This window comes from Clarias gariepinus, chromosome 1, assembly GCF_024256425.1.
Source record: "Clarias gariepinus isolate MV-2021 ecotype Netherlands chromosome 1, CGAR_prim_01v2, whole genome shotgun sequence".
In the NCBI taxonomy this organism is placed as follows: Eukaryota; Metazoa; Chordata; class Actinopteri; order Siluriformes; family Clariidae; genus Clarias; species Clarias gariepinus.
Genome location: NC_071100.1, coordinates 13,892,695 through 13,917,279, shown reverse-complemented (window position 1 = coordinate 13,917,279; position 24,585 = coordinate 13,892,695). Strand labels below are relative to the sequence as shown.

The 24,585-nt window shown below is 40.7% G+C and overlaps 2 protein-coding genes and 1 long non-coding RNA gene across 3 annotated transcripts; 1 reads left to right on the top strand and 2 right to left on the bottom strand.

The window, feature by feature from the left end:
* Positions 1-2,092: 2,092 nt before the first annotated feature.
* On the bottom strand, positions 2,093-9,443 carry sharpin (SHANK-associated RH domain interacting protein). Its single transcript, XM_053497126.1, has 8 exons — positions 9,063-9,443; positions 7,036-7,210; positions 6,104-6,193; positions 5,501-5,642; positions 5,174-5,264; positions 4,740-5,031; positions 4,203-4,303; positions 2,093-3,943 (listed from the first exon to the last, which is right to left on the bottom strand). The coding sequence occupies exons 1-8, from the start codon at positions 9,327-9,329 to the stop codon at positions 3,815-3,817; spliced, it is 1,287 nt and encodes a 428-aa protein (XP_053353101.1). The 5' UTR covers positions 9,330-9,443; the 3' UTR covers positions 2,093-3,814.
* On the top strand, positions 9,372-14,931 carry LOC128524540 (uncharacterized). Its single transcript, XR_008360537.1, has 3 exons — positions 9,372-9,453; positions 11,465-11,722; positions 14,754-14,931. It is a non-coding gene; the product is annotated as an uncharacterized LOC128524540 (long non-coding RNA).
* Positions 11,185-23,237, bottom strand: gpaa1 (glycosylphosphatidylinositol anchor attachment 1). Its single transcript, XM_053497138.1, has 13 exons — positions 23,151-23,237; positions 21,355-21,445; positions 20,980-21,159; positions 20,766-20,877; positions 20,073-20,220; positions 19,539-19,640; positions 18,036-18,232; positions 17,724-17,920; positions 16,728-16,903; positions 16,373-16,449; positions 14,734-14,930; positions 14,157-14,327; positions 11,185-11,693 (listed from the first exon to the last, which is right to left on the bottom strand). Exons 2-13 carry the CDS (start codon positions 21,426-21,428, stop codon positions 11,450-11,452), a joined length of 1,875 nt encoding a protein of 624 aa, XP_053353113.1. The 5' UTR covers positions 21,429-21,445; positions 23,151-23,237; the 3' UTR covers positions 11,185-11,449.
* Between the last annotated feature and the right edge of the window lie 1,348 nt (positions 23,238-24,585).

The window sequence follows — 24,585 nt, the reverse complement described above, 5'->3', positions numbered from 1 at the left end:
AGAACTCAATGCGCACAGAGACGTGCATCAAACCTGGCCAGGAATTGAACACAGACCCTGGAGGTGCAAGGCGACATTGCTAACCACTACACCCTGAGATGAAGAGCAGTTCGATTTTACTGAGTTTCAGCTGATGAGCTGCCATCCAGAATAAGATGACTGCGGGGCATGGTAAGATCTGCGTGGAAACCTAAATGTCTGAGGGAGGAATGGATAGAATGAATTGCATGTCACCAGCATACCAATAGAACAAAAAGCCATGTGAGGATATGACCTTACCAAGAGACCGGGTGTAGAGGGAGAACAAAAGAGGACCTGAGAGAAGTACTTCTCTCCCAGTACTTCTCTCAGGTCCTCTTTTGTTCTCCCTCTACACCTCATCTAGCAGTATGGAGCTTCTCAGTGACAGACAGAAGGGCAGTCTCTGTGGATGCACTGCTTTGAATCCTGATTAGTTAGGATCATTAGACGTTGATTGTAAACATTGAGTCTACAATTGTGAACAAGAATTTTTGAAAGGAAAAAAAGAAGTGCCATAGTTACTGACGTTTGCTGGGTCCAGGCAAAGTTTCTTAACTTGCCCTTTTAAATGCATTAGGAACATGACCAGATGATATGGAAAGGTTGCTGATGGTTGTGATGAAGGGGGGAAGGTCTCATGAGATGGCCTGATGCATTGTGGAATGAATTGAGTCTAATGAACAGGTAGTTTGATTGGAGGACAAGACGACATGCTGAATTTCTTTGGCTTTTAGGCTGGAAAATTTAGCTAGGGAAGGAGATGAAGGGTCCTGAAGTTTGCCTGTAATGTGGCTTTACGAAAGATTTTGCTAGCAATGCAATACAAAAGCATGAAATTAGGTACCTTCAATAATCTAACACATTTGCAGAAAACAAACACCTAGTTTTACAACACCTAAACACGCAGCAAACCTAAATTACCTAAATTGCACCTAAATATGAAAATATTATCAGGACCTTTGACAATTAAAATAGTTTTACATTTACATTTAGGCAATTGGCAGATGCTATTATCTAGAGCGACTTGTAAAAGTACTTACAAAAATGCTTAATGTTTCATTCCATGTCTGTGACTGTCCTCACCTAGCAATTTAGCATTATACATTGCAGGGATAATTATATAAATAATTGTGTCAGTATTTATTCACTTATTTAAGGAAAGCTTAAGGTTTGTTAATATTGTCGCCCTCGCTTTTCATAAATATCTCCTATTTTATATGATATTATTTATTATAAGATGAATGAAATGTATATGCTAACACTACGTGTTACTCTTTATTAAAAACCTGCTTATGGGCTAGTTAGCCTTAACAACACCCAAGTTTCACCATTTTAATTATTGATAGTGATTTTTCTTTTTTTTAAAAACAAACAACAAAGAAATACAGCATTTCACTAGTGCTTGGACACTCTCAAGATTGAACGTTTTCTCAGTGTGCCAGAGCCATGATCAGACTTCATGTCTGAAACGCTTGTGAAAATGGCTGAGAGCAAGGTCAGGACTGTATGGTTGAGGGATGGGGCAATAACTCCCAAGGTCGAAGTTGCGTTCGTAAACAATACTCCAGATGCATACCTTACACAACTTGGCGACAAGGTATCTGCTGATTTTCAAGGATCAGCAGAACTCGCTGAATCTTCACAGGAACGACTGCAGTGGACTTGACACCACTTCGGCTGATCATAGATCAGACCGTTAGACAGACAGACTGACCAATTTCAAAAAAAATTTTCCTAAATGGCAGTGTCCTTTTTCAACAGAATAATGTGTACACACTGCCAAAATGTCAGGCAATGGTTTAAAGGAATATAAGGAACAAAGAGTTTGAGGTGTTGACTCAAGTTGCAAATTTGTGGCACCTGCTGGACAAACGTCAATTTGCCAAGGTCCCGCCGCACAACTAACATAATTTAAAGCATCTGCTCTACATCCACCATCAGATGTCTTGTGGAGTCCAGGCCTGGATGGCTCAAATCTGTTTTGGTGAACCTGGACAATATTGTGCAGATGCTTTAATGTTATATTTGATCAGTGTACTTAACGATGGTCAGATGAAAAGACAAGTGCATATTTGTTCTCATTTAAATTTTATTGTTCATAAAATAAACACCAAATATAACTTACTCAAATTATATAATAAATGCAACCATTTACAATCATGAGCTTGTGTGGCACAAGTAAAAACTCTGACAACATATTGATAAACAGGCTTTGGATTCGTGTAAATCATATTTTCAGCAGGATTCGTTTTTTTTTTTTTATGCTATTTACTGCATGTCTGGTGAAAAGCATTTGACTGAGCTGCTACATCAGGCTCCTGACCTTGACTTATCATTTTTAACAACAACTAACTGAGGTCCAGTAACTATCTGCAATAACAGTTTCATGGAAGATAAAACAATACAAAACAAAAGAACAGAAGCACAATCCAAGTCAATAATCAAGATGCAAGTAGGATTTCCATCTCATTACAATTCGCACTGCAGGAATCCTGCAAACATGCTCTAATTTTGCAAGTTAAGCTTTAAGGAAACCGTTACACTCGTAAAGTGTAGCTTGCATCAGCAGTGAATCCTTTAAAAAAAAATTCTACCACAATCTTAATTAGTGTAAAACCTTAAATAAACTGAAAAAAAAAAACACTCGGATAGGGATTTGATTCTCGGCTGTGGTGAAGACGAGGTTATGAGTGACATATTTACAAATGAATCGATGACTTTACCGCCTGTATGTCTTACATTACATTTAAAGTATCCCTGAACAGGCCATAGTATAAATGAGTTAAGATTTTATGAGCTAGCATCTCCTCCCCCCTTTGTCAGTACTACTCTTTAAATTGTACCTCAATCCTTTAGACACACTCATTCATGAAAACTATTGTGAATCCTTTTAAAATTAATTTTAACACAATATTATAAGCACTTTCTTCTTGTTTTACCATTTGCTAAAAAGGGATTTCAGTATCTGAGTCTCATTGTGTCCGAGTTTTATATTCTCTTCGATTCATTTAGCAAAATCACTTGCATATCAGATATCAGGGCTTATTTGGTCTACAGCGCTGCTAACTTGCCATACGGTTATCAATAAATCTTGTTTAACCGTATAGGTCTGACAGAACAGTCACACATTTATTCAATGTGCTCTCTTATAAATCGCCATTACCATAGTAACAACCAGAACAGGGACCTGAGGAGTGCGCGTTCCACGTGACTTACGGGAATTTTCCGCTACCGGACAGAGGAGTTTTCGGGTTTGGTGTGACTTTGTTTACAGACACTTCACAGCTCTAAATGTGGTGTGAATGGAAAACAATCAAGCACATGTTGGTAAAAACAGCATGTCACCTGTGTTTTTCTGCGTTTATTGCTTGCTACAAAAAAAATTCATTAAAAAAAAAAAAAACGTTCAGGGGTACTTTAAAGAAAAATTCAATCCGCTGGTTCTGTGTAAAAACACTAAACGATGCGCTTGAAGCACAGCAAAGAAGCTGATGGTTGATGATCTCTACCGTGAAGTTTCATCCTCGTCGTCTTCATCTCCTCTCGGCTCAGGCGTGACCGGAACGTCTCGGAGCGACGGTGGCTTGGAAACAACGACGTAGCACATGGCATGCACTAGAGATTCCTAGCTAGGTCGGGGAGTTCAGGGACGAGTTTTCTCACCTCGCATTCAGTCCTCACTCAGCACGATGAATCGTGTGCCAGCTGAATGTGTGCACATGGGTGTGTCTTTTCCATGTCTATACTGGCCTGCTTATGGCTGAAAAAGTTCACAGTGTGGGTCGGAGAGCTCTTATAGGAGAAGAGCCACCTCCTCAGACGCGCTGAGGTCTGGTCGAGTGGGTCGTTCTGTACTGCAGATTTCACAGCCGGGCCTCGTCGACTTGTTTATGAACGTGCAGGAAGGACACGACCAACCCAGCTAGAGGGGAGGAGAAGAAGAAATATCAGTTAGTGTCTGCTTAACCTGGTGGATCTCTCTCTGTATGTTAGTCTGTTTGTGGAGAGAGTGAATCTGATGCTGCCGGTTCATTTGCTAGTGAGATGCATTCCTTGCACTCGCTGGTGGTTTACAGGAGAAAATGATCCTCTTTCTCAAAAAAAAAAAAATCTCTCTAAAATGCAGGGAAAGCTTCTCTAGTCCTTATAGTCTTATTAAAATGTGTGTGTATCGTGTGTACCTGCGGGTTTGTTGGTCTCACTCCGGGTCCAGCCAGCTGCAGTCTGTCCAGGTTCATGATGTCACCGATGCTGTGCTTCCCGGCTCCGCTCCCACCGGTTCCTGTTTATTCAAAAAGACAATCACAAAGACAACATCGCCGTCACGTACAAACAAACAAAATTGTCTGGGAGGTTTTGCAGTGGTGAATAAAAAAAGCTAGCCTGCCTCGATTATCATGTGTACATGTATATCAGGGCATTATGGGATGTTTTTCTTGTTTATCTGATTATGCTTATTGTAGTTCTATCCAAATCAATATGACTTTGTGGTTGTGAAATGTAATACATTAACTGTTGGAACAGAGAGGGTTTAGAGGACTTTGAACTTTTGAACTTCTTTCTTGACCACTGAGCCACCACTGCCTTAAAAACCAGACCTCTGTGATAAAGCACAGAGGTGTCCGTCAGATCTAGGTTATTCCCCTTAAATTCCTGCCCACTCAATAAAGAGTGACTACGTTTTAAAGCACTGACTGCACCGCTGCTTGAAGCCGCACCTGTGTTGGAGTGATGGAGACGAGGTGGCAGGGTGCTGTATCCTCTCCAGTCGTGACTGGCTGGTTGCGGGGTGGGTGGCGGCTTGGGCGCGGGTGTTAGGAGGGCGCTCTCCTGGTCCTGCTGGCACTGTAGACGGCTGAGGCGGGCGTGGCGCGCTGAGAGGAGGTAGAGAAACGCTGTGTCTCCGTCTCGACACACGCCGTACGACGCCAGGGAACGCTGCTCGGAGCACAAACACTGACCTATAACCCAGCGCTGTACTCGCGGGTGGAAACCGTATTCGGCGAACATCTGGGACAGAGGCAGGGATTAGGAATAGCAAGTGAGAGGACTGATTTAAACTCATTTGTCACATTCTGACATGGTGTGAGCTGTCGGATACAACACTGTCGTTTTATATGCACATCCTTTAGCGTTTCGCTTTCTCGCTTACCTGCTGCTTGAGAGACGCCACAGTCATGTGGGAGAGGATTTTAACCGTGACGCAACAGGACGACGTGGCATCTTCGACCGCAACTGCTAAGCTGCAGACACAACACGGTGAGGTGTTAATTCCTTATCACGGTGAGATATTAAAGGAGCAGGAAGTTGCAACAGTACACAACCCAGGATGTGAGTTTATTAATGCTACAAGATTGCTAAGTACTGAGTTGCTGTGAAAGGTGTAATACTGAGTTGCTGTGAAAGGTGTCAGAGCACAAATGTGTCTAGGAAGTCCCAAGAAAGTCCCACTGCAGAAAAAAAAAAAAAAAAAACTTGCCTGATCTCTGCGTCTTCAGAGTCTTTTCGTGCCGGCTGGATAGTGAGCGCCATCTGTTGCCGTGCCAGTGATGTGGCGTGCTGCACTGCTGCATGAGCGTCTCCAGCCTCGATGGCTCTGGCCAGTTCTGCACATAGCTCCTCTGAAGAAGTGACAGCAGGAAAAAAAAGATAAATAAATGGCATAATTTAAATACACAATATTCTACAGAACATGTTTTTTTTTTTAATTGTACTATGCAGAACAGTTTTAATAAAAGTTAATAAAAAAAAAAAAAAAATTGGTAAATGTGTCAAAAGCCGTTCCCAAAGTTAAAAAGGCAGCGAGCCAGTTTGAACACCCGTGTAAACCATTAAACACACCTTCGATTAACACACAAGACTAAGATAAGGGAAAGAATATCCCATTGTATAAATCCCGTGGCATTGATTTATTAGCTCTGGTTACTTTCTTAATGTAAATGCTTCATCAGAAATAGTTTACAGGAACTTTAACTTAATCCTATGTCCCACACTTTGGGAACCAGAGCTATAACAGAAGTTGTAGAAGAACGTGACCCCTCCGGTCGGATGTGGTGACGAGCAGGTTCCTCATTTCGCTCACCTTTAGCTGATAAAGACAAGGTTGTGCTCTGCTCCACAGGCTGTAGATAGTTTCCCGAGTCGTCAGTGGGCTGAGAGGGGACGCCTGCCACTGGAACACAGAAGAAACAGGCACTGCAGCTTAGCTTCCACTACACAGTGTGTGTTATTCATCTTCCAGCTTTTAATAATCAGTCAGATGTTTCTCTGCTTCTATGCAAGTATTTGTCTGTATGTGCACTTGGTTATGTGTGTCAGGCTGTGCGTGTACTCTTGTTTATGTTTGTCCATCTGTTCTTGTTTCCATGTGTCTATCAGTGCAGATGTGTGTCTGCACCAGTTAACACGTGTGTGTGTGTGTGTGTGTGTGTGTGTGTAGGTCTGTTGCTTGCACCAGTCCGTATCTGTGTGTGTGTCTGGCTGATTGTGTATCTATTTCTACGCCACTTGACAAAAATATGTAGGAACAGGAAAGTGATGTATATAGCAAATGTACTTAAAATAATTATTTAGTTCTTTTTTTTTAAACTACAAAGACTGATTAATTAAAACAGAAGACTTGTGTAGACTTCGTGATTGAAAACAAAGAGTTACAAGGACCTGCTGATTGAAGAACTAGACTAATGAAGACTTTGGAAGACAACGACTTTTTCAGTGATAAAGACTTTTGTATAACTTCGAAAGTATTTGTCTTCAGTCAATAAGTCTTGGTAAGACATTGTTTTCAACAAACAAGACTTCATAAGTCTTCTGAAGTCTTCGTCTTCAATTAACAAGTCTTCATAAGTTTCCGGATTTAATCAATCCATGACTCTTCTTCTTCAATGAACAAGTCTTCTTAGTTGTTTTGGGTCAGAATGATGTCCAGGTGGTGTCAGGGGACATGAGAGCAAGTCAGAGTGTTAAAAGCAGCAATGAAATGGGGAAAAAAACGGAATAAATCAGAAATCTGACCTCTGTGGGCTTCCCTCAGCGATGATATCATGACTGTGGCCCACTCCTGGGCTTCCTGCTCGCTGCGGAAGGTAAAGGTCAGCGTGTCGTGTGGTGGCTTGATGACGCACAGCTCGTGGCAGCGAGGTGACTTAATCTCATACTTCACTGCACGCAGCTCGAACTCTGCCAGAGACTGAAGAAAAGAAAGAAGAGAGCATCTTACAGGCTGTGAATAAACATTTGCTTTCGTATGGTTCAGAAATCCTTCATTTGTGGAGTTCTGGCTTTAAGAAGTTGTTGATGAACCTGAACAACCTGTTCAGGCACTCATTATTTAATTAAGTATTTAAAGGAGGTGTTTGTCTTTTTTTTTTTTTTTTTCAAGCCAACTACTGCAAGGTAAATTACAAGTGTAGTTTAGTAACCAGAATGTAAAGCTAACAGTTAACATACTCACTCATTCTCTAAACTATTTATCCTGTGCAGGGTCGCAAGAGACCTGGAGCACAAGGCACACACACACACTCATTCACACACTACAGTGGAATTTAGCAACTCCAGTTAACCTAATCTGCATGTCTTTGGACTTTGGGAGGAAACCCACTAAACATGTAAACTTCATGCTCACAGACCCCGAGGTGGGAATCGAACCCTCGATCTTGGAGATGTGAGGCCACAGTGTTATCGGTTAACTACAGTAGTTCAACAAAATAAGATTATACACTAATCAGTGTACTTTTGCGAGTAGGAACTCAAGTTGTAAGTGATGAACAGAATAAACGTAGAGACCCGAGAAATGTCCTAAAGCCGATTGTCTGTATCGTGGTGGCCCGGGTTGAGAGTTCAATTCCTGCCTTGAGTCTGTGTGCATAGATTTTGGTGGAGTGCTGGGTGACTTTCCTCCGGTACCCCAGTTCCCTCACTCAGTCCAAACACATGCAGATTAGTCTAAATTATAGGGATTGGAAGCACCAGTCACCCCCTGATACGATATTATCACAATACATACCTGGATCGTGATTTTATACATTTCCAGAATAAATTCTCCCCGATTTTGTTTCAATTTTAAGCCTTCATGATCAATGTAGCCAGTTCCTTATAACATAGCTTTTCTTATTTAAAAACCATCTTCATGTAGGAGAGTTCATGTTTAACATTTAACTGAGCAGCACATAGCACTCTCTTTGTCCTCCACCATAATTATTATTCCTAAACAAACTTAGCAAGTAATTCCATCCTACCACACAGGATTTAAATGCGTAAATAGTTCATAGTGTACCACCTGTATTATTATAAATAGTGCCATTTTAGCTCCTTAGACACCTCCAAAGTCTCAAAATTTGACAGTGGGAGGGCGAGTCGAGTGGCTGCGAGCATGTGAGTGCATTTGATTTTTGACTAATTAACACTCATGGTGTTTCGAGACTGGTGTAAGCATGTGTGCAGAGTTTAGAGAAAAAGACTTTTAATGCAAACGATTTTTTGATAATGTAACTCCATAAAAATGTGTTCCTGTTGCGCCACTTGGAAGCTTCTGCATTCTGAGGCTGATCAGATGATCAACGAGGAAATTAAACAAATGTGTGTGTCCTACGATGGACTTAAGTCTCCGGGGATAGGCTTCAGGCCCCCCTGGAGACCCAGTGCACAGGATAAAGCGGTATAGACGATGAGTAAGCAAGATTTAGTATGTTTGTAGGATAGCTAGCCCCGCCCCTACTGTCTGTGTAAAACTGTCGTTAAAGTTCCTTATAAGGAAAAGGGGGCGTGGCTGTGCAGATCCTGATGGAATATGTTAACAGAATCCTGATGGGAAAAGCTTGTAAATAAATTTTCTATACGCTTGGGTTTCGGACTTGTTTAAGACTGATGAGCTGTAAAGAGAAGTGATGTGGAGAAAAAAAAAGCGAATGAGCTAATCATAACTAAAGATCTTACTTTTGGTTTCACTTGGAGCTGAGTTTGATATTTGCTAACTAATACTGCTCATTTTAAAGTTAAAGATTATTCTGTGTGTGAGTGTCCTGAGGCCAGGAGACTCTCACCGTGATCCTGCCGTTACTGCCGGAGTCCCTGAGCGTCAGGCGGAAGTCTCCGGGCCGGTTCGGGTCCATGCTGAGCTGCAGGCGGAGAGCCGCGTCGTCCTCACCGGACACCGGAGGGCGGAGCGGCCGCAGAGCTCGCAGCGTCGCCCGGGACACCGACACGCGCACCGACATCAGCACCGTGCCGCAGCCTGAGCCCAAGCCTGAGCCCTGCTGCAGCCCGGGAGCCGGAAACACCGGAGGCCAAACCCCCGAACTCAGAGCCATGACAACCTGCTTTAGAACTAAACACCCCGCGACCAGCGAGACGGAGACGGGGAGACAGAGAGAGAGAAAGAGAGAGAGAGAGACGGACAGGGAAAATAAAAAGAGAGACGAGGGTTACGTAGAGGTAAACACGCACAGCGCTGTCATCATCTCCCCTTCTGACACAAGAGGGAAATAAATCAAAACAGGAAGTGAGTCCGTCTGATATTTCATTCCTCTGGAAACTCTGACGAAGGAAAAATGTGACCGTGTATCCGCGTGCAGCCGCTCGTAATCCTGCTGTTATATAGTGTAGTATTTCATTAAAACTTTCTCTCTCAGGAGAAAAAAAAAAGATATTTCTGTAAACTTAGGCATTCCTCGTTACACAGATGTACAAATTTAAAGGGTGCATATTTTTATACACTACAATAGTACAATATAAATAGAAATGTGTACCCTTTAAATTGGGGTACACAAACACACATTCTGTAAATATTCCTTAAGTAATTCCGATTCCATAAGTATTACGATTTTATAAATATTCAGAATCAATGTTAATTTATTTACAAGATTTTATTACAGTTCTGTTCAAACCTTCATACCTGTAACATGTAAATATGAACAACGTTCCGGGAGCATGTTCGTAAGCCGGATTTGTTCCTAAGTCTGACACAGTGAGAGTTATACGCTTTTGATACGAATACCAATCCTCTTGACTAAATCTGTCCTTTTCCCCCACACCGCCATCATGTGGCTGAAAACCAAAACCGCGTCAAAGGAAATTATTCTCGGAGTGAAATGTAAGTGCTGTCCCTGTGCCTTAAAATCGTAAGGGGAATCCCAGACACCATTTTGTCTCAGAGCTGTTTTCCACTGTATCGGCGAGGGTTTTTTCGAAAATAGGATTATTTATTATCAGGAAAGCCATTTTTTTATCATCGTGCTCCCACACTTATTAATTGAAACTCAGTTGACTCATGATAGATCATTGATTTTAGACATCAGATGATTTTACTCCCATCTCTAATATACTCTAATAATACTTATATAAAGTATTTTATGAGCTCCTGGATGAGTCATCGTTGTGCTCTTGGTATGCCGGCCTCTCCTGGGATCACTGTTTGATGTTCTTTCCATTTGTGGATAATGGCTATGTTTTATAAATGGTTTGGTAATCCTTTCCAGACTGATACATCAATTACTACTGATATCTTTAGAGGAAACATAAATCTACTTATTGCTTCCAAATTTTGAATAAAAAAAAAAAAAAAGGGCATAAACAACACCTGTTGAAGTGTATAATCCTCTGTCTTGGATTTCCCAAAGGGATGCTTTGTACACAGCGTATAATCTGTTAGTATACTGAGCAAAGTAAGTTTTTTAGTAAGTTACTCTAAATTAAAAATGAAATGTTATGTTACCTGTGGTCGTAGATGTAGTGTTTGTTTGTAAGGAAATGCTCGAGAATCCTTATTTTGAGAGTCTTACAAAGACAGACTTCATTTACAGACTTTCAGGTTTCAGGTATTTTATTAACCATTAAACCATTAAAGGACATTTCAAATCAAGTAAGAAAAACAAACAAAAAAAAAGTGCCCATCAACCTAAAACAGGTTTGCCATGAAAGAAAACCAAACTGGCAGGTTGGGTTAGTGTGGCGCATGTTCGCCTTCATGATGTCACGCCTTGTTTGTTTGTTCGTTCAAAACAGCTCGTCACATTCTTGAGAGGAAAGTACCAGGTTTATCAGATATTTGCTGGCAGTACGACTTGAAACATGAACTTGTTATCGTTACAGGTGCATGTTCACATACTGAAATGTTCATTACTATCAACAGCCAGTGTTTCCAGCTACCTATTCTGAAGCATCAGGTATCCAGACAAAAACTTTATTAAAAACAAACAAACAAAAAAAGAACACTTCATTCCAGTGTTAAACAAATGACCTTCCTGTGTAGTTTCCTTAAGCAAATATAAACAACATACAAAAACATATCCTTTTTTTAGGTCTTCCTTTTAGTAGCTCCTCCCACACTCCTGACCACTACCTCCATGGACATTCATTAAGCCCCACCTCCAAGCCGAGTGTTTCTTATGATCTGTTTAACTCCTGACAAAGGCTCAGTTTGTTCATCTTGTTATTTCCAAAACAGGACGTTCCAGAGCATCAGCCAGCACGGATACACAAACAGCGCCAACAACGGGTAGATCAGTGAACCATAGAGAGCGTGGTCCAGGATGCCCTGAGAGATGACGGACAGGAAGAGCACGCAGCACTCGGGCAGCGTCACCGGCGCTTCCTGGAGGTCCTGGAAGAGGAAGATGCAGTAGAAAAGTGTGCAGCCTGGACTGAGCAGCACCATCGCCAAGGCACCCAAAGACCTGAGACACAGACACAAAAATGACACAAGGTGAGTGTTTCTGCAATCCAAATGCAGACTCCTAAAGAAGTGTACACAACATTATAAACAAACAAGCAAACAAACAGAAAAGGAATACATTAACCATGGCAAACATGCGCTAATAGACATTATACAGGCTGCCATAAATCCTGGGGGTGGAGCTTTAAAAGCTGCTGACTGCTAGCGGCTAAACTAGCCACTCCTAAGAGATAAAGATTATTAGGTTAGTGTTAAGAGATTTGCCATTAACAGCTAGCAGCTAACGTCTAACTTAGCCCTTTTTTAACAGTAAAAGACTACAGTTAGTTTTTAGCAGTTAGCCACTACCCATTAGCCTAGGCTTGTTTTAATGGCGGTCGGCATCCAGTAAGTTGCATTACAGCTACCTTGTGGTTTTGATCTCCCTCATCTTCCTGTCAGTTTAAATCCTCTTCTATCATGTACTTTTACCATAGCCTTTCTCTCAATTCTTCTTAACACCTCTACAGTGTATACTTCCACAACCTTTCCAAATTTCCATTGCTCCTCCATCCCTCTTCTGAAGGAGAAAGGTTTTTTTTTATCGATAAACAGCAGCCGACACCCTTCCTTTCATTATATTTTTTAAAAATTGATACAGGGGAAGCTAAACATTGAGCCAGGGGGAGAGTCTCATGGTATACGAGATCACAATAGAGGGGAAATCTAGCTGGCTTGTTAGTTCCGAGAAAAAAAATTTGGAAAGCGCAAAACAGCGGGTCATTTTCATGTCTCGTTTTTTGTGTGTGTTTACACAGACTAGAGACCCATCGCAAAGTCTCAACATGACTAGAAAGTGAATTTTGCATAGCAGGCCCCATTCAAGAGAATGAACCTTGAAATCATAAAGTTATTTACATTTGATATTTGCCTCATCCAGGGGCAGAGATAACCTGCACTTTGAAAACGCACAATATTAAAGAGCTCTGTCTGAAAATAACACTATAAAGAGATTATAGAAAGACAAACAGTGTTATCTGGGAACAAATGAGAAAGACCCATTCATTCTCCCCAACTGATTTATTGCACAATGAGCTTATAATTACTCACACACACGAGGCATGCTCAGACTATGACTCATTAATTTGGATGGCCTAAAATCAAATCAATTCCATCTGAGTGAAGTGTATACTTTAAAGCATGGAATCATTTTGTTTATAATCTGTCTAAAAGCTCAGTCAGGATAGAGTTAGCTAATGAGGGAAAACATGGCTGGAAATAAGCTGGGAACGTCCAGGAACAACGTTATTACAGTCTGTGATCATGGCTGGATATTAAAATAAATAAATAAATAAAATGTTAATGTGATGTTAATGATAACTCACGATCGTGCGTTTTTTTTACTTATTTTTTTATTTTAATATATATTTTTTTATATTAAATCACGATTGTTTATGCAAATAAAACACACTATATTGCCAAAAGTATTCGCTCGACTGCCTCCACATGCATATGAACTTTGACATTCAGAGTAACATTCAATTCTTAATCCATAGGCTTTAATATAATGTTGGCCCCGCCCGCTAGCAGCTATAGCAGCTTCAACTCTTCTGGGAAGTACATTTGTGAGGTCAGACACTGATGTTGGACGAGAAGGTCTGTCTTACAGTCTCCGCTCTAATTCATCCCAAAGGTGTTGTATCAGGTTGAGGTCTGGACTGCAGGCCAGTCAAGTTCTTCCACACCAAACTCGCTCATCCATGTCTTTATGGACTTTACTTCAAGCTCTGGTGCACAGTCATGTTGGAACAGGAAGGGGCCGTCCCCACAAACTGTTCCCACAAAGCTGGGAGAATGAAATTATGCAAAATGGCTGGGTATCCCAAAGCATTAAGAGTTCCTTACTACTAGTTCCTACTAGAACTAAGGGGCTGAGCCCATCTCCTAAAAAAACGACCAAACACGACTGGGCATGACTGTGAAAAATCTTTCCAGAAGAGTTGTTACAGCTGCAAAGAGGGCGGAGCCAACATTACATTAAACCCTATGGATTAATAATTGGATGTCACTCAAGTTCATATGCATGTAAAGGCAGGTGGGTGAATACTTTTGGCAGTATAGTGCATCTCTTTTAAATGATTTTAAAACCGACACAACCTGGCCTTTTTCGATCAGATTGTTTTTTGAGACAATTTTCAGAGTAAAATCAACTTCAGAGAGCCTTTAGTGCAGATTTACAATTACAACTTCAATTCAAAAAATATTTTTTCTATTTATTACAGTGATATAATTCTATATTTATTCAGAAATATATAATGCTCTATATTCCCTAAAGCATAGGGTCTTAGGTGACTTGGAGGACTAAATATAATTTTGATAATAAATGTTGTGATTTGAAAAGACTGCGGTGACCTAATGTTAATAAGATAAGCCGAAGTCTTTAGTGTAGGAGTGTGTGTGTGTTTGTGTGTGTACTACTACATACTTGGGCATGTGTGGCGTGACGCAGGCAGCAGCAGGCACCAGCGTGACGGCCAGGATGAAGCCCAGGGAGAAGTTGATGAGAGCCGTGCAGCCGAGCAGCACGGCCAGGTAGAGCAGACCAGCCAGTTTCAGCACCCGCCAACCCTGCTCCGTGCCCTCGCCCGAGATCAACCTAAAACACACGTTTAAATTGAATGACGAATTTTATTTCGATTCATTAGTGACTATAAAATCGGTGAGCTAAACTAGTCACAAAACTTGTACTGAGAGGAAACACTTTGTGATGCGCTGTTATAGCAATATAATTAACTTCAGAGAGGGGACGAGAACTCAACCTGGTGCTGAGACACATTACACCTCCTCATCTTTTATCACTTCCCTTTAACCACGTACAAAATAGACTGCATTGTCATCAGCTTGGTGATCATGCACAGACCTACTGGGATTCATATAGATAGCGGTAGAACCAAAGTAACCCTACATTTGAATCACTAAAGCCTTCTGTTAAAGCATTAAATATTAACTCTGTGTGTGTTTGTGTGTGTGTGTGTGTGTGTGTGTGTGTGTGTGTGTGGTACCTGTGTGTGTTGTGCGGCAGCGCCAAGCCTGCAGTGTAGATGGCGATGGCCGTGAGAACCACAGCCTCGGTCTCAGACACGGGGAAGTGTTCTACTGCCGTTTCCTGAGACAGGACGGGGAGCGTGTACAGAGCCACGCCCGTCAGGTGACTGATCACTATCGGGGTCAGCACGGAAAGGACACCTGGACTAGACGGCTGGAGGAAAAGATTCAACACCACACACCAAGACAATAAAATGAATATGTATTTATGTAAAAAAACAGCCACTAAAGCCAATAATGTCCTGTACTGTACGTGTAACCTTTAATAAATACAGTGGATGCAAGGTTGATCTGCAAGTGTTTCAAAATTTTTTTTAAATAAATTTTACCTTGATTTACGCTAGGCTTTGTCTGCCAAGTGGCACGTGATCACAACTGAGCCAATAGTTCTCTCTCGTGCTGTGGGATTACGGGTAATCTTCTTACATGCTCAATCTCAGTGACTGTGCGTCACTTGTACAGTCAACATCTGTGCATGAACTGTTTACTATAGCATAAAGCATTATTTTTATTTTTTTTAAATATTTTTTTGGATTTTTCTCCTATTTTCTCCCAGATTTTAGTCGTATCCAATTCCTCCCTGGCACTAGGGGGCTCCCACATTAAGCTTCTACTACCAATCAGTCGGGTGGGCCGCAGACTATCACGTGCTTCCTCCGACCCATGTGACGTCATTGACTGCATCTTTTTGAACTGCTTGATCACGCACCATTGGGGGCAGCGTAACACACTCGGAGGACAGCGCTATCCGCTCCTTCTGCTTGCGTGAGCTTACATAAACCCCTGATTGGCTGTAGAGCCGGCATTAATGTGGGAGCCCGAAGTACCTCTTATCCCTCCCGGCCAATCAGCTCTCTCTAGGCCTCCGGCTGTGAGAGGTTACAGCATCACCTGGGGATCGAACTCGCGATCCCCGAGCACTTTTACACTAAAGGGAGAGCACTTTACAACTGCGCCACTCGGAGGCCCCACATAAAGCATTTTTAAAATTTCGTGTCTACGTGTAGTGACTGTTCTTTAGTAACTATACTGCAACAACGGCCCTTGTAAATAAAAGATTAAAAAGGCTGTAGCAGTGCGGGAGATCTGTTTAAAGACAACGCAACGTAACATTTTTCGCGAAACCCTCAAAAAGAGACAAAAACAAGTGTTATTAGAAAATTCCTTGTTAAAGATTCCAGTTTGCCAGTGAAACTCAGGGAGTCAGTCAGAGAGCAGTGATTCTGTTAGTGTGCGTGTGTGTGTAAGAAAGTCGTCCTACACAGTAGCCGCCCCCCACCCGCCCCCTCCTCCACCTCTCCTATCTCGATTCACACCAGTCATGATTCTTTGCAAAGGTAATGTGCAGGTTAATATGTTTTATTTTAACTTTTTTTTTTTTATTCTTTATTTTTATATGAATATTTTTCGGGTTATGGAACGGATCATCTGAGCTTCTATTATTACTCATGAGCCAATTCACCTTGATATACGAATGCTTTGGATTATAAGCACGCTTCTGCAACGAATTACTGTCACATTTCAAGATTTTACTGTATGTGGGATTGTACACAACTTAAACAGAGTGGCTACAACAGATCATCTCCTTATACTGACCGGTTCTACTTCACCGACTCCATCCTGGGTTACTGGAGCTGGACTCCCAATCTGCACCCACAGATCTAACGCATGCACTGAAGTCAAGGATCCTCAAGACATTTTTACTAAAACCTTTAATTACTCTACTCACTTTAGGACATGATGTAGTTCGGTTAAGTGCACGCATTAGTACATTCAAGCAGAAAAAAAGTACTGCTTTGTGTATAAAAGCACAATGATGTTGTAAAGCAACCCAAGTAATTATGGATATTTATGATTATCTGAACATTTTTATTTACTTAAAACAAAAAGAACTAAACATGAATTGTCACGAATAAGTGCTCGTATAAGGGTTTTCTTCTATTTTATAGACTATAGTGTAGCTGAGAGGATACTCGCAGGAGCAGGATGGCAGCGAGCAGGCCGAACGCAGGCATGTAGTATCCGATAGAGACGAAGCGAGACAGTGAAGGCATCAAGTAGAAGAAGTAGGACTGGTGAAGTCTCTCCAGGAGATTATTCAGCTTCCTGAACATTCCCTCCAACAGCCTGAAAAAAGGTTGAGAGAAGAGAGTTTCCAAGAATTATTCACAATCATTCATTTGTAATTTATCCAATGCTGTTTTTCACATTAACATTAATACCGAGGTCAAATTTCCACTTAATGCCTCTTAAATGGCACAGATCTCTTAAAAGACATATTTCGAGCTAAATCGATCATAAGTACCATGCGACTGATCTAAGATCAGCATCTAATGTGAAAGAGCATAACGAAATACCACACACACACCAAACTGTCAGGAGTACAATTGTGCATTCTCTCTTTTATCACTGGTGGTATTATTTCTGTTTGCACCCCATATGTGGTTAATTGTGTCCGTATTTAAATGATGAAATATACACTAAAACTTGGATCTAAGACTACCTTGGTCTGCGAGCGTTTTGCAAGACGAGCAAAATGTTTGAATAAATTTTAACTTGATAAATGATCAAGGTCTTGCAAAACGAGTAGTACGCATGTGCTTTGTCTGCCGAGCGTCATGTGATCACAAAAGAGCCATTGGTTCTTCTGGCCTTCGTGCAGAAAAAGTTAAAAAGGCTGTAGCAGTGCGGGTGAGGAATCTGTTTAACGACAATGCAATGACATATTCCCATGAAATCATCAAAAGGAGACACTAGTAAGTGTCTTTAGAGAAGTTCCTTGTTAAAGTCATACAAAAGATGAAGATGATTCCAGTTTAACTATCAGAGAGCAGTGATTCTGATGTGTAAAAAAAAAAAACTATATATATAACACTTTTTTTTTTAATGCATCGTTTATAAACAAGGCCTCTGGTGTCAAACAGACAGCGACTGAAACAAGGCTGACCTGCCCAGAGTGGTGGCATCAGTCTTGTAGTGTCTGAAGCTATTGATGCCGCGGACGGTCGCGGCCTCAATGTGGTAGCGCAGGAAGAGCCCGTGGTCACCCCAGGGCCGACCGCTCGCCTGCTTCAGCACCATCAGCATCATGGTCTGTGCGGCGTGAGTATAACCCTCCGTACTTTCCCAGTCGTTTCTCTGGAGCTGAGAGAGGACGCACACGTCTTATACTCTTAACACTGCACGGTTTCCACACAGAAACTTGAGATATCATCAGTAAGTTTCTCGAATGATCCGCTCACTTGTAAGTGTCTCTTACCTTCCCCTGAATGGTGCAGAGGATGCCGAGCTTCTGGCAGAAGGCGTGGAAGAGGTTGGCCAGGTCCAGGTTAGGAAGCTGTCCATTTAGGCCCTCTAGTACTAGATCCAGACTGGTGATGACGTCACTGCTGAGCTCCAGCGAGAGAGCAGCCTGAATGGAGCCGGCCCGGCCCTGTAGTGGCGTGTAGCTCATCCCTGATTGATTGACCAGCACAGTTGGTCAGGTACAGCACAAGGTAGAAATTATGCCAAAAGGAAAAGACAACCCGTTTTAAATGGCAGAACATTGATGTATATAATTTAAATATATACACATTTAACCCTGTCATTCATAGTGCCCACACACACATGGACATATATATAAAGTCTTTTTTTTATTTGTCTTCATCATTGCATATTTCAGGCCTCAATCTATAAAAATAATAGTAATAATAATAATAAATATTTAAAAAAGATTGAGATCAGCCTTGTAGTGTTACTTATTAGACATTTATACAGAATGAATTTTGATTCTTTTTAAATGTCTACTAAGTAACACTACAAGGCTGATCTCAATCTGTTTTAAATATTCATTATTATTATTATTATTATTACTATTATTTTCAAGCAATTTCTACCAACAAAAAAAGGAAGAACCTAGAACCTAGAACCGTATAAATAATTAATACTTGAACAAGTCACTTAAAATGTATACATGTAAACATTAATACAGCACATTCCAATCTTTAAATGATATAAAGCTCCCTGAAGAATTGAAATAAAGTTTTTCACATTTTTTCTTAATATAAGGCAAATATTTTGAAAGATTTAAAGCTTGATGTTAGGATTTAATCAATTAATTGTAGAATTGGATAAAGTTCACCATTGTCCAGATCAACTTTATACAATTACTTTCATTTTATGTATTTTTTTTGTTTTATTTTTAATGAATTCATATTGTTGAGTGTTGTGTGTATGAATTTAATGTACGTACTATGTGATATGCTGTTACATTTAACTGCTGCACCTCTTGCGCTATTCTGTCCACTGAATATTCATATTCATTGCCTATATTTAAATTTTTTTTTTTTTTGGTTGTTTGGACTGTACATGATTTGGACTTTGCACGCTTTACATGATTGATGATTTGCAATTGTTAACAGCATGGCTACTGTGATACTATTCATGCTACTGGATGTTTGAAATGTCCTTTGGGATCAAAAATTGTCTATTTATTTCATGTAAATTGTTATTTCACATGAGCTTAACATACTGTATGTTCATTTGATAGAAATTTGTTTGCATTTTGCACACCAGCAGGCATTGTTTTAAATGTTTTTTTCTTTTTTTTTTTTTTATAAAACACGCTTTCCAACTTGTTCTCTTGCATTTGCGTACTGAAATTTGATTGGCTCCTATATTTTTATGATGTAATTACATTTGCCTGTTCTGTTCAGCATTATCTTAGATGTTCCGATGGCATTTTAGCTCCTGTTTTGTAGAGAGGAGATGTGGAACTCACCTGTGATGTTGGTGTGATGGTAGCCCTCTAACCAAGCCTGCATGCCGATGAGATCGTGCTCACTCACCAGGAATATGATGTCTTTCGCCCAGAAAACCTGACCTGGGATTATAACATTAGAAACGGTACACTTGGTGTTACATAGCAGTGCAAAAACAGTTGACGGGTAACAAAAACAAACACTGGGGAATTCCTGTCATTTTAGACTGAATGCATTTTATTTATTTATTATTATTATGTTTTGCCCAAGAACTCTTTTTATACTTTCTATAACTCTGCTATGAGTTAATATGTTTATCATCCTGTCTCTCTATTATTGTCTGACATCCTGGAAGCTCCACCCACTTTCCTCTCACCTCACGTTAGTCTCATGTCTTGATTTTCATGCCTGACTAATATACCACTGAGCAAGGATTTTTTTTTTAAACATATTAAGGATTTCAACAGAGAAAAAACAAAACAAAAAAAAATAATACATAAATAATTTTAATGATAATGAAAAAGTGTATAAATCGAGTTTATAAAGCCTCTCACTCCTGAAATACTGGGCGAGGCCGAGGAGAAGGCCGACTGCCTGGTTGTTGCTGTTGCCGGGACTGCAGGGGGCGCTGAGCACCAGGGATTCTGTCCGTGGCGCTCGGGGCGCTCGCAAGATCCCGTATACATTAGTGCCTTGAACCATCTGAGGGTGAAACATTAAGAGAGAAAGGGGGAGATAGATGAATGAATAAAACTTTGCTAAGTAATACATATCCAAAAATATTATATAATGACATAATACAATATACTGCTATATAAAAATAACACATTACACACGTTACATCAGTCCTACAGCATGCTGTAAAAGTCTTAGGCGATTGTGTAATGATTGTGGTTTTTTGATGTTTATCTCATAAGTTTCTAGACACTTCAGGCAAAATGAATCAGTTGGTGAGAATGAAAATTATCAAAATCATTCGTTTTAGCCTCCATAATAACCAGATCTCATTTAAATAAAACAGAGATTTTTAGAGTGGCAAATTCATCATCAAAACACTGCTCGAGGGAAAATCATTTGAAGGAACGTAAGGTCCAGAGACTTAGGATCTGTTCCTGAACCTGTTCTAGTAGATTGAGATGAACTAACAATTCATTAAATGACTTTTTGCTGCTCCATTAATTAAGATATGTTGTACAATATGTTGTCATGACGATAAAGCTGTTTGTGTATCCGGTGTAGAAACTCACAAATCTCTCTTTGTTCTCATCTGGAAAAGGCAACGTGCGCGAGAAGCTTTGGGTGAAAACCTCCAGCCCTCTGGCCTGCATCGTCTTCACCAGCCAGTCGACCGGCATGCCCCTTCAGCAACCGAGATCGACACAAGCGGCATTTATTTTCTATAAGGCATTTTAACACAGTTCCTGGTTTTCATTCCACTTTATGAAAGACTGATCTACTTACCCAACCTTTTTCTTCTGTGCTGCAAACTCCCGTGCAGTAGCCAAAGCTCGTTCTCCTGAAGGGAACCGCTCTTCCACCATGGTGGAACCCATCGCGTTCTCCGACATGTACGTCCTCAGAGTGAACGGCTCGAACGCCAGGCCCATGAACCAGGCGATGCCCGCCAGGTAGCACACCACACTGTGGTCCAATTAGGGCGTTAAAAAGATGTTACTTGACCAACTCATGGTCTACATGGCTACATGGATTACAAAAAGCCTGAAAAGCATCCAACATCTAAGACTAATATTAAATACATTTAATAGCAGTTATTTTTAATTGGGTTAGCAGTTGCTAACAAAAACACACCACTGAGCTTTTTAAGTGAGTGCTTACCATATGGGAGTGTTGAGGCGGGTGAGGAGACTGGTCAGAGCCTTCCTTCGGTTCGGGTCAGATAACAGACCCATGTTGGACTTACTGTGACCTGGGAAACAATCATAAAATCCACAAGGGCTTTCGGTTATTATAGTGGTGGTAAGAAGGAAAAGTTAAATCTGAACTAATACAAGGGGGTATTAAAAGGTTCTGAAATCCGCATGGCATAGATCTGGTTGTTTTCACCATATGTCCTCTCTCAGACGCCTTAAAACCTGAATGTCGGAAAATACGATCAGCATGGACTAGGCTAAGCTGCAGTCCTGCCTTGCCTTTTCGGTCATGGAGACGATGGACTCTCCCACTGTGAAGACAAACACCCAAGTTTCGTCACTGTTAAAGATGCTCGACACGAAGGATGGACGGGTCATCCGTGGCACGCTGACGGAGTTTGCTCCTGGGTTAGCAGCCTTTGCAGAAAACACAGCTCATGTTTAAATCACACGTGAGGATTACCTGGACTGTTCCATATGACACACCAACAATGGCAGAAACGTTGCGGATTGTTCTCAGAGTTGCCGAATGGTTTGGACATTTTACGGGGGTTGAGCTCATCGAAGATCTGTCTTCCAGTGAAGTTCTTCCGCTCTTGAAGCGTGTGTGCCACTCAAAACACCTTGAATGACTCATTGCAGCATCCCTGTAAATTTGTAGAATTATGTCACGCGTCTCTGTGGCAGATTTGCCCAGTTTCACACAGAATTTCGCTCTTTGTTCTAACTTGCTGTTCATGGTGAAAAAGCAGATGTGATCAGAATAGCACCAGTTGCACAGCTCCCGATGTACACAGGGCAATGTCTTCTGGCACACTGCCTTTTGAAGATCGTAGCTCCCTATGACTGTGCGTGCAGCCTTGTGCTGCCATCTGTTGGCGTGTTACAGAACTAGTCTCGAAACTTTCTGATACCACCTCGTACAGCCAGAAATGCAACAGATACATATTCAGGACAATAAAAACATCTAAGCACTGATTATCTGAATAATTGTGACATCTTCACGGTAAGCGACCTCCATGCTGCAGTTTATGCTAAAACATTATCACAAGAGCTAGTGTAAGACAAGGAGCTTTCTGATCTGAAGGGCAACATGATGCACAGGCAAAATGATTTTGTGCAAATTAGGTGGATGTTGGTGGTGCACATGATTATTTTTATTTTATTTTTTGGATCAGAGCAGATCTGCATTCTCGAAAACTTGCATTCTTGTACAAGTCACTCTGTGCTACCATGGTGAGCAGAAAAGCATCTGAACATGCAAGAGACACCAAAACTCAAAGCTTCAGGAGCTACAACAGCAGAGGACCATGTCAGGCTCTCTTCTCACAGCCAAGATCAGGAATCTCAGCCTACAGTCATGTCAATAAACCCAAATAAAACAATCACTGCTGTCACAGCAATATGATAAACAAACCATGATGAGCGCGCGCAATTGATTTAGACCAGATTGAATTATTATTAATCTATAACCAGATCATATCCTTTGAACAACGTTAACTAAAGGTCTAAACTCCTCCTCCACATCGCGGACAGACTAAAATATATAAGAATAAAAATGACAATACAGGAATGAAGGAGCTGTGTATCCCTGATTTGCTGCTAATTCATTTAGCTCCGTGCTAGCTGCACGAGACCTGTCAAACACCCAGCCAGTGTGTCAGCTGCCATTCTCTAACGTTTGCAAAATAAAGAGAATATTTATACTAAAACATCCCGCTTGCGTATAATGATTAGATTTTGGTTTTTCAAAATTCATACCTTAAAAACAGTGTAAAAAAACCATCAAAAAGTCCGCAAAAACAGGTTCATTGTCACCGGCGTTCATCGGAAGTGGATAAAAACCGGAATTTCCGGTATATTATCCGATCTACAAACAGTCCAATAATTACACTTCCGGAAAGCAATGAGTTGAAAATCAGTGAAAGTGCGCGGCACGTCTTGAAAATCCCACCCCTGAAATTGAGAGATATATTAAATGGTTCCTACTCCCTGTTTATAGCTGATGCGTTCTGTCAATGATGTGTTATTTATTTATTTATTTATTTATTTATTTATTATTATGTCTCTCTCTCTCGCTACCTCTGGACGGACACCTATCTAACTTACTCTCCTTTGTTCTTTAGTATTTCACCATATATATTTAACAGTGGTTTATGTTCTTTGTAGTAACAGATATCGATGGCACAGGCGTTTGGTCAAACATATAAAAACCTTATCTTTTGCTGTTAATAAACAGAAACCTTTCTGACAGACATGTTTGTATATTTGACTGTCTCTCCTGGTGCCAGAAAAGATTATTAGAGCACAGGCCAAGCTACTCACTTCTTCTACTACGCAACTTTGGAACTTTACACTGACTCATTAATTTTTATTAATAATAACAACAAAGAAAAATACCACTTAAAGAGCAACAACATTATTTTACTTTTTTTAAACAAAGAACATATATTTTTTTTAATATTTGTCACATAAACTTTAAATAATGATAATGCATATTAGAATATACAGTGGTGTGAAAAACTATTTGCCCCCTTCCTGATTTCTTATTCTTTTGCATGTTTGTCACACAAAATGTTTCTGATCATCAAAAACCGTTAACTATTAGTTAAAGATAACATAATTGAACACAAAATGCAGTTTTTAAATGATGGTTTTTATTATTTAGGGAGAAAATAAATCCAAACCTACATGGCCCTGTGTGAAAAAGTGATTGCCCCCCTTGTTAAAAAATAAACTGTGGTTTATCACCTGAGTTCAATTTCTGTAGTGACCCCCAGGCCTGATTACTCCCACACCTGTTTCAATCAAGAAATCACTTAAATAGGAGCTACCTGACACAGAGAAGTAGACCAAAAGCACCTCAAAAGCTAGACATCATGCCAAGATCCAAAGAAATTCAGTAACAAATGAGAACAAAAGTAAATGAGATCTATCAGTCTGGTAAAGGTTATAAAGCCATTTCTAAAGCTTTGGGACTCCAGCGAACCACAGTGAGAGCCATTATCCACAAATGGCAAAAACATGGAACAGTAGTGAACCTTCCCAGGAGTGGCCGGCCGACCAAAATTACCCCAAGAGCGCAGAGACAACTCATCCGAGAGGCCACAAAAGACCCCAGGACAACATCTAAAGAACTGCGGGCCTCACTTGCCTCAATTAAGTTCAGTGTTCACGACTCCACCATAAGAAAGAG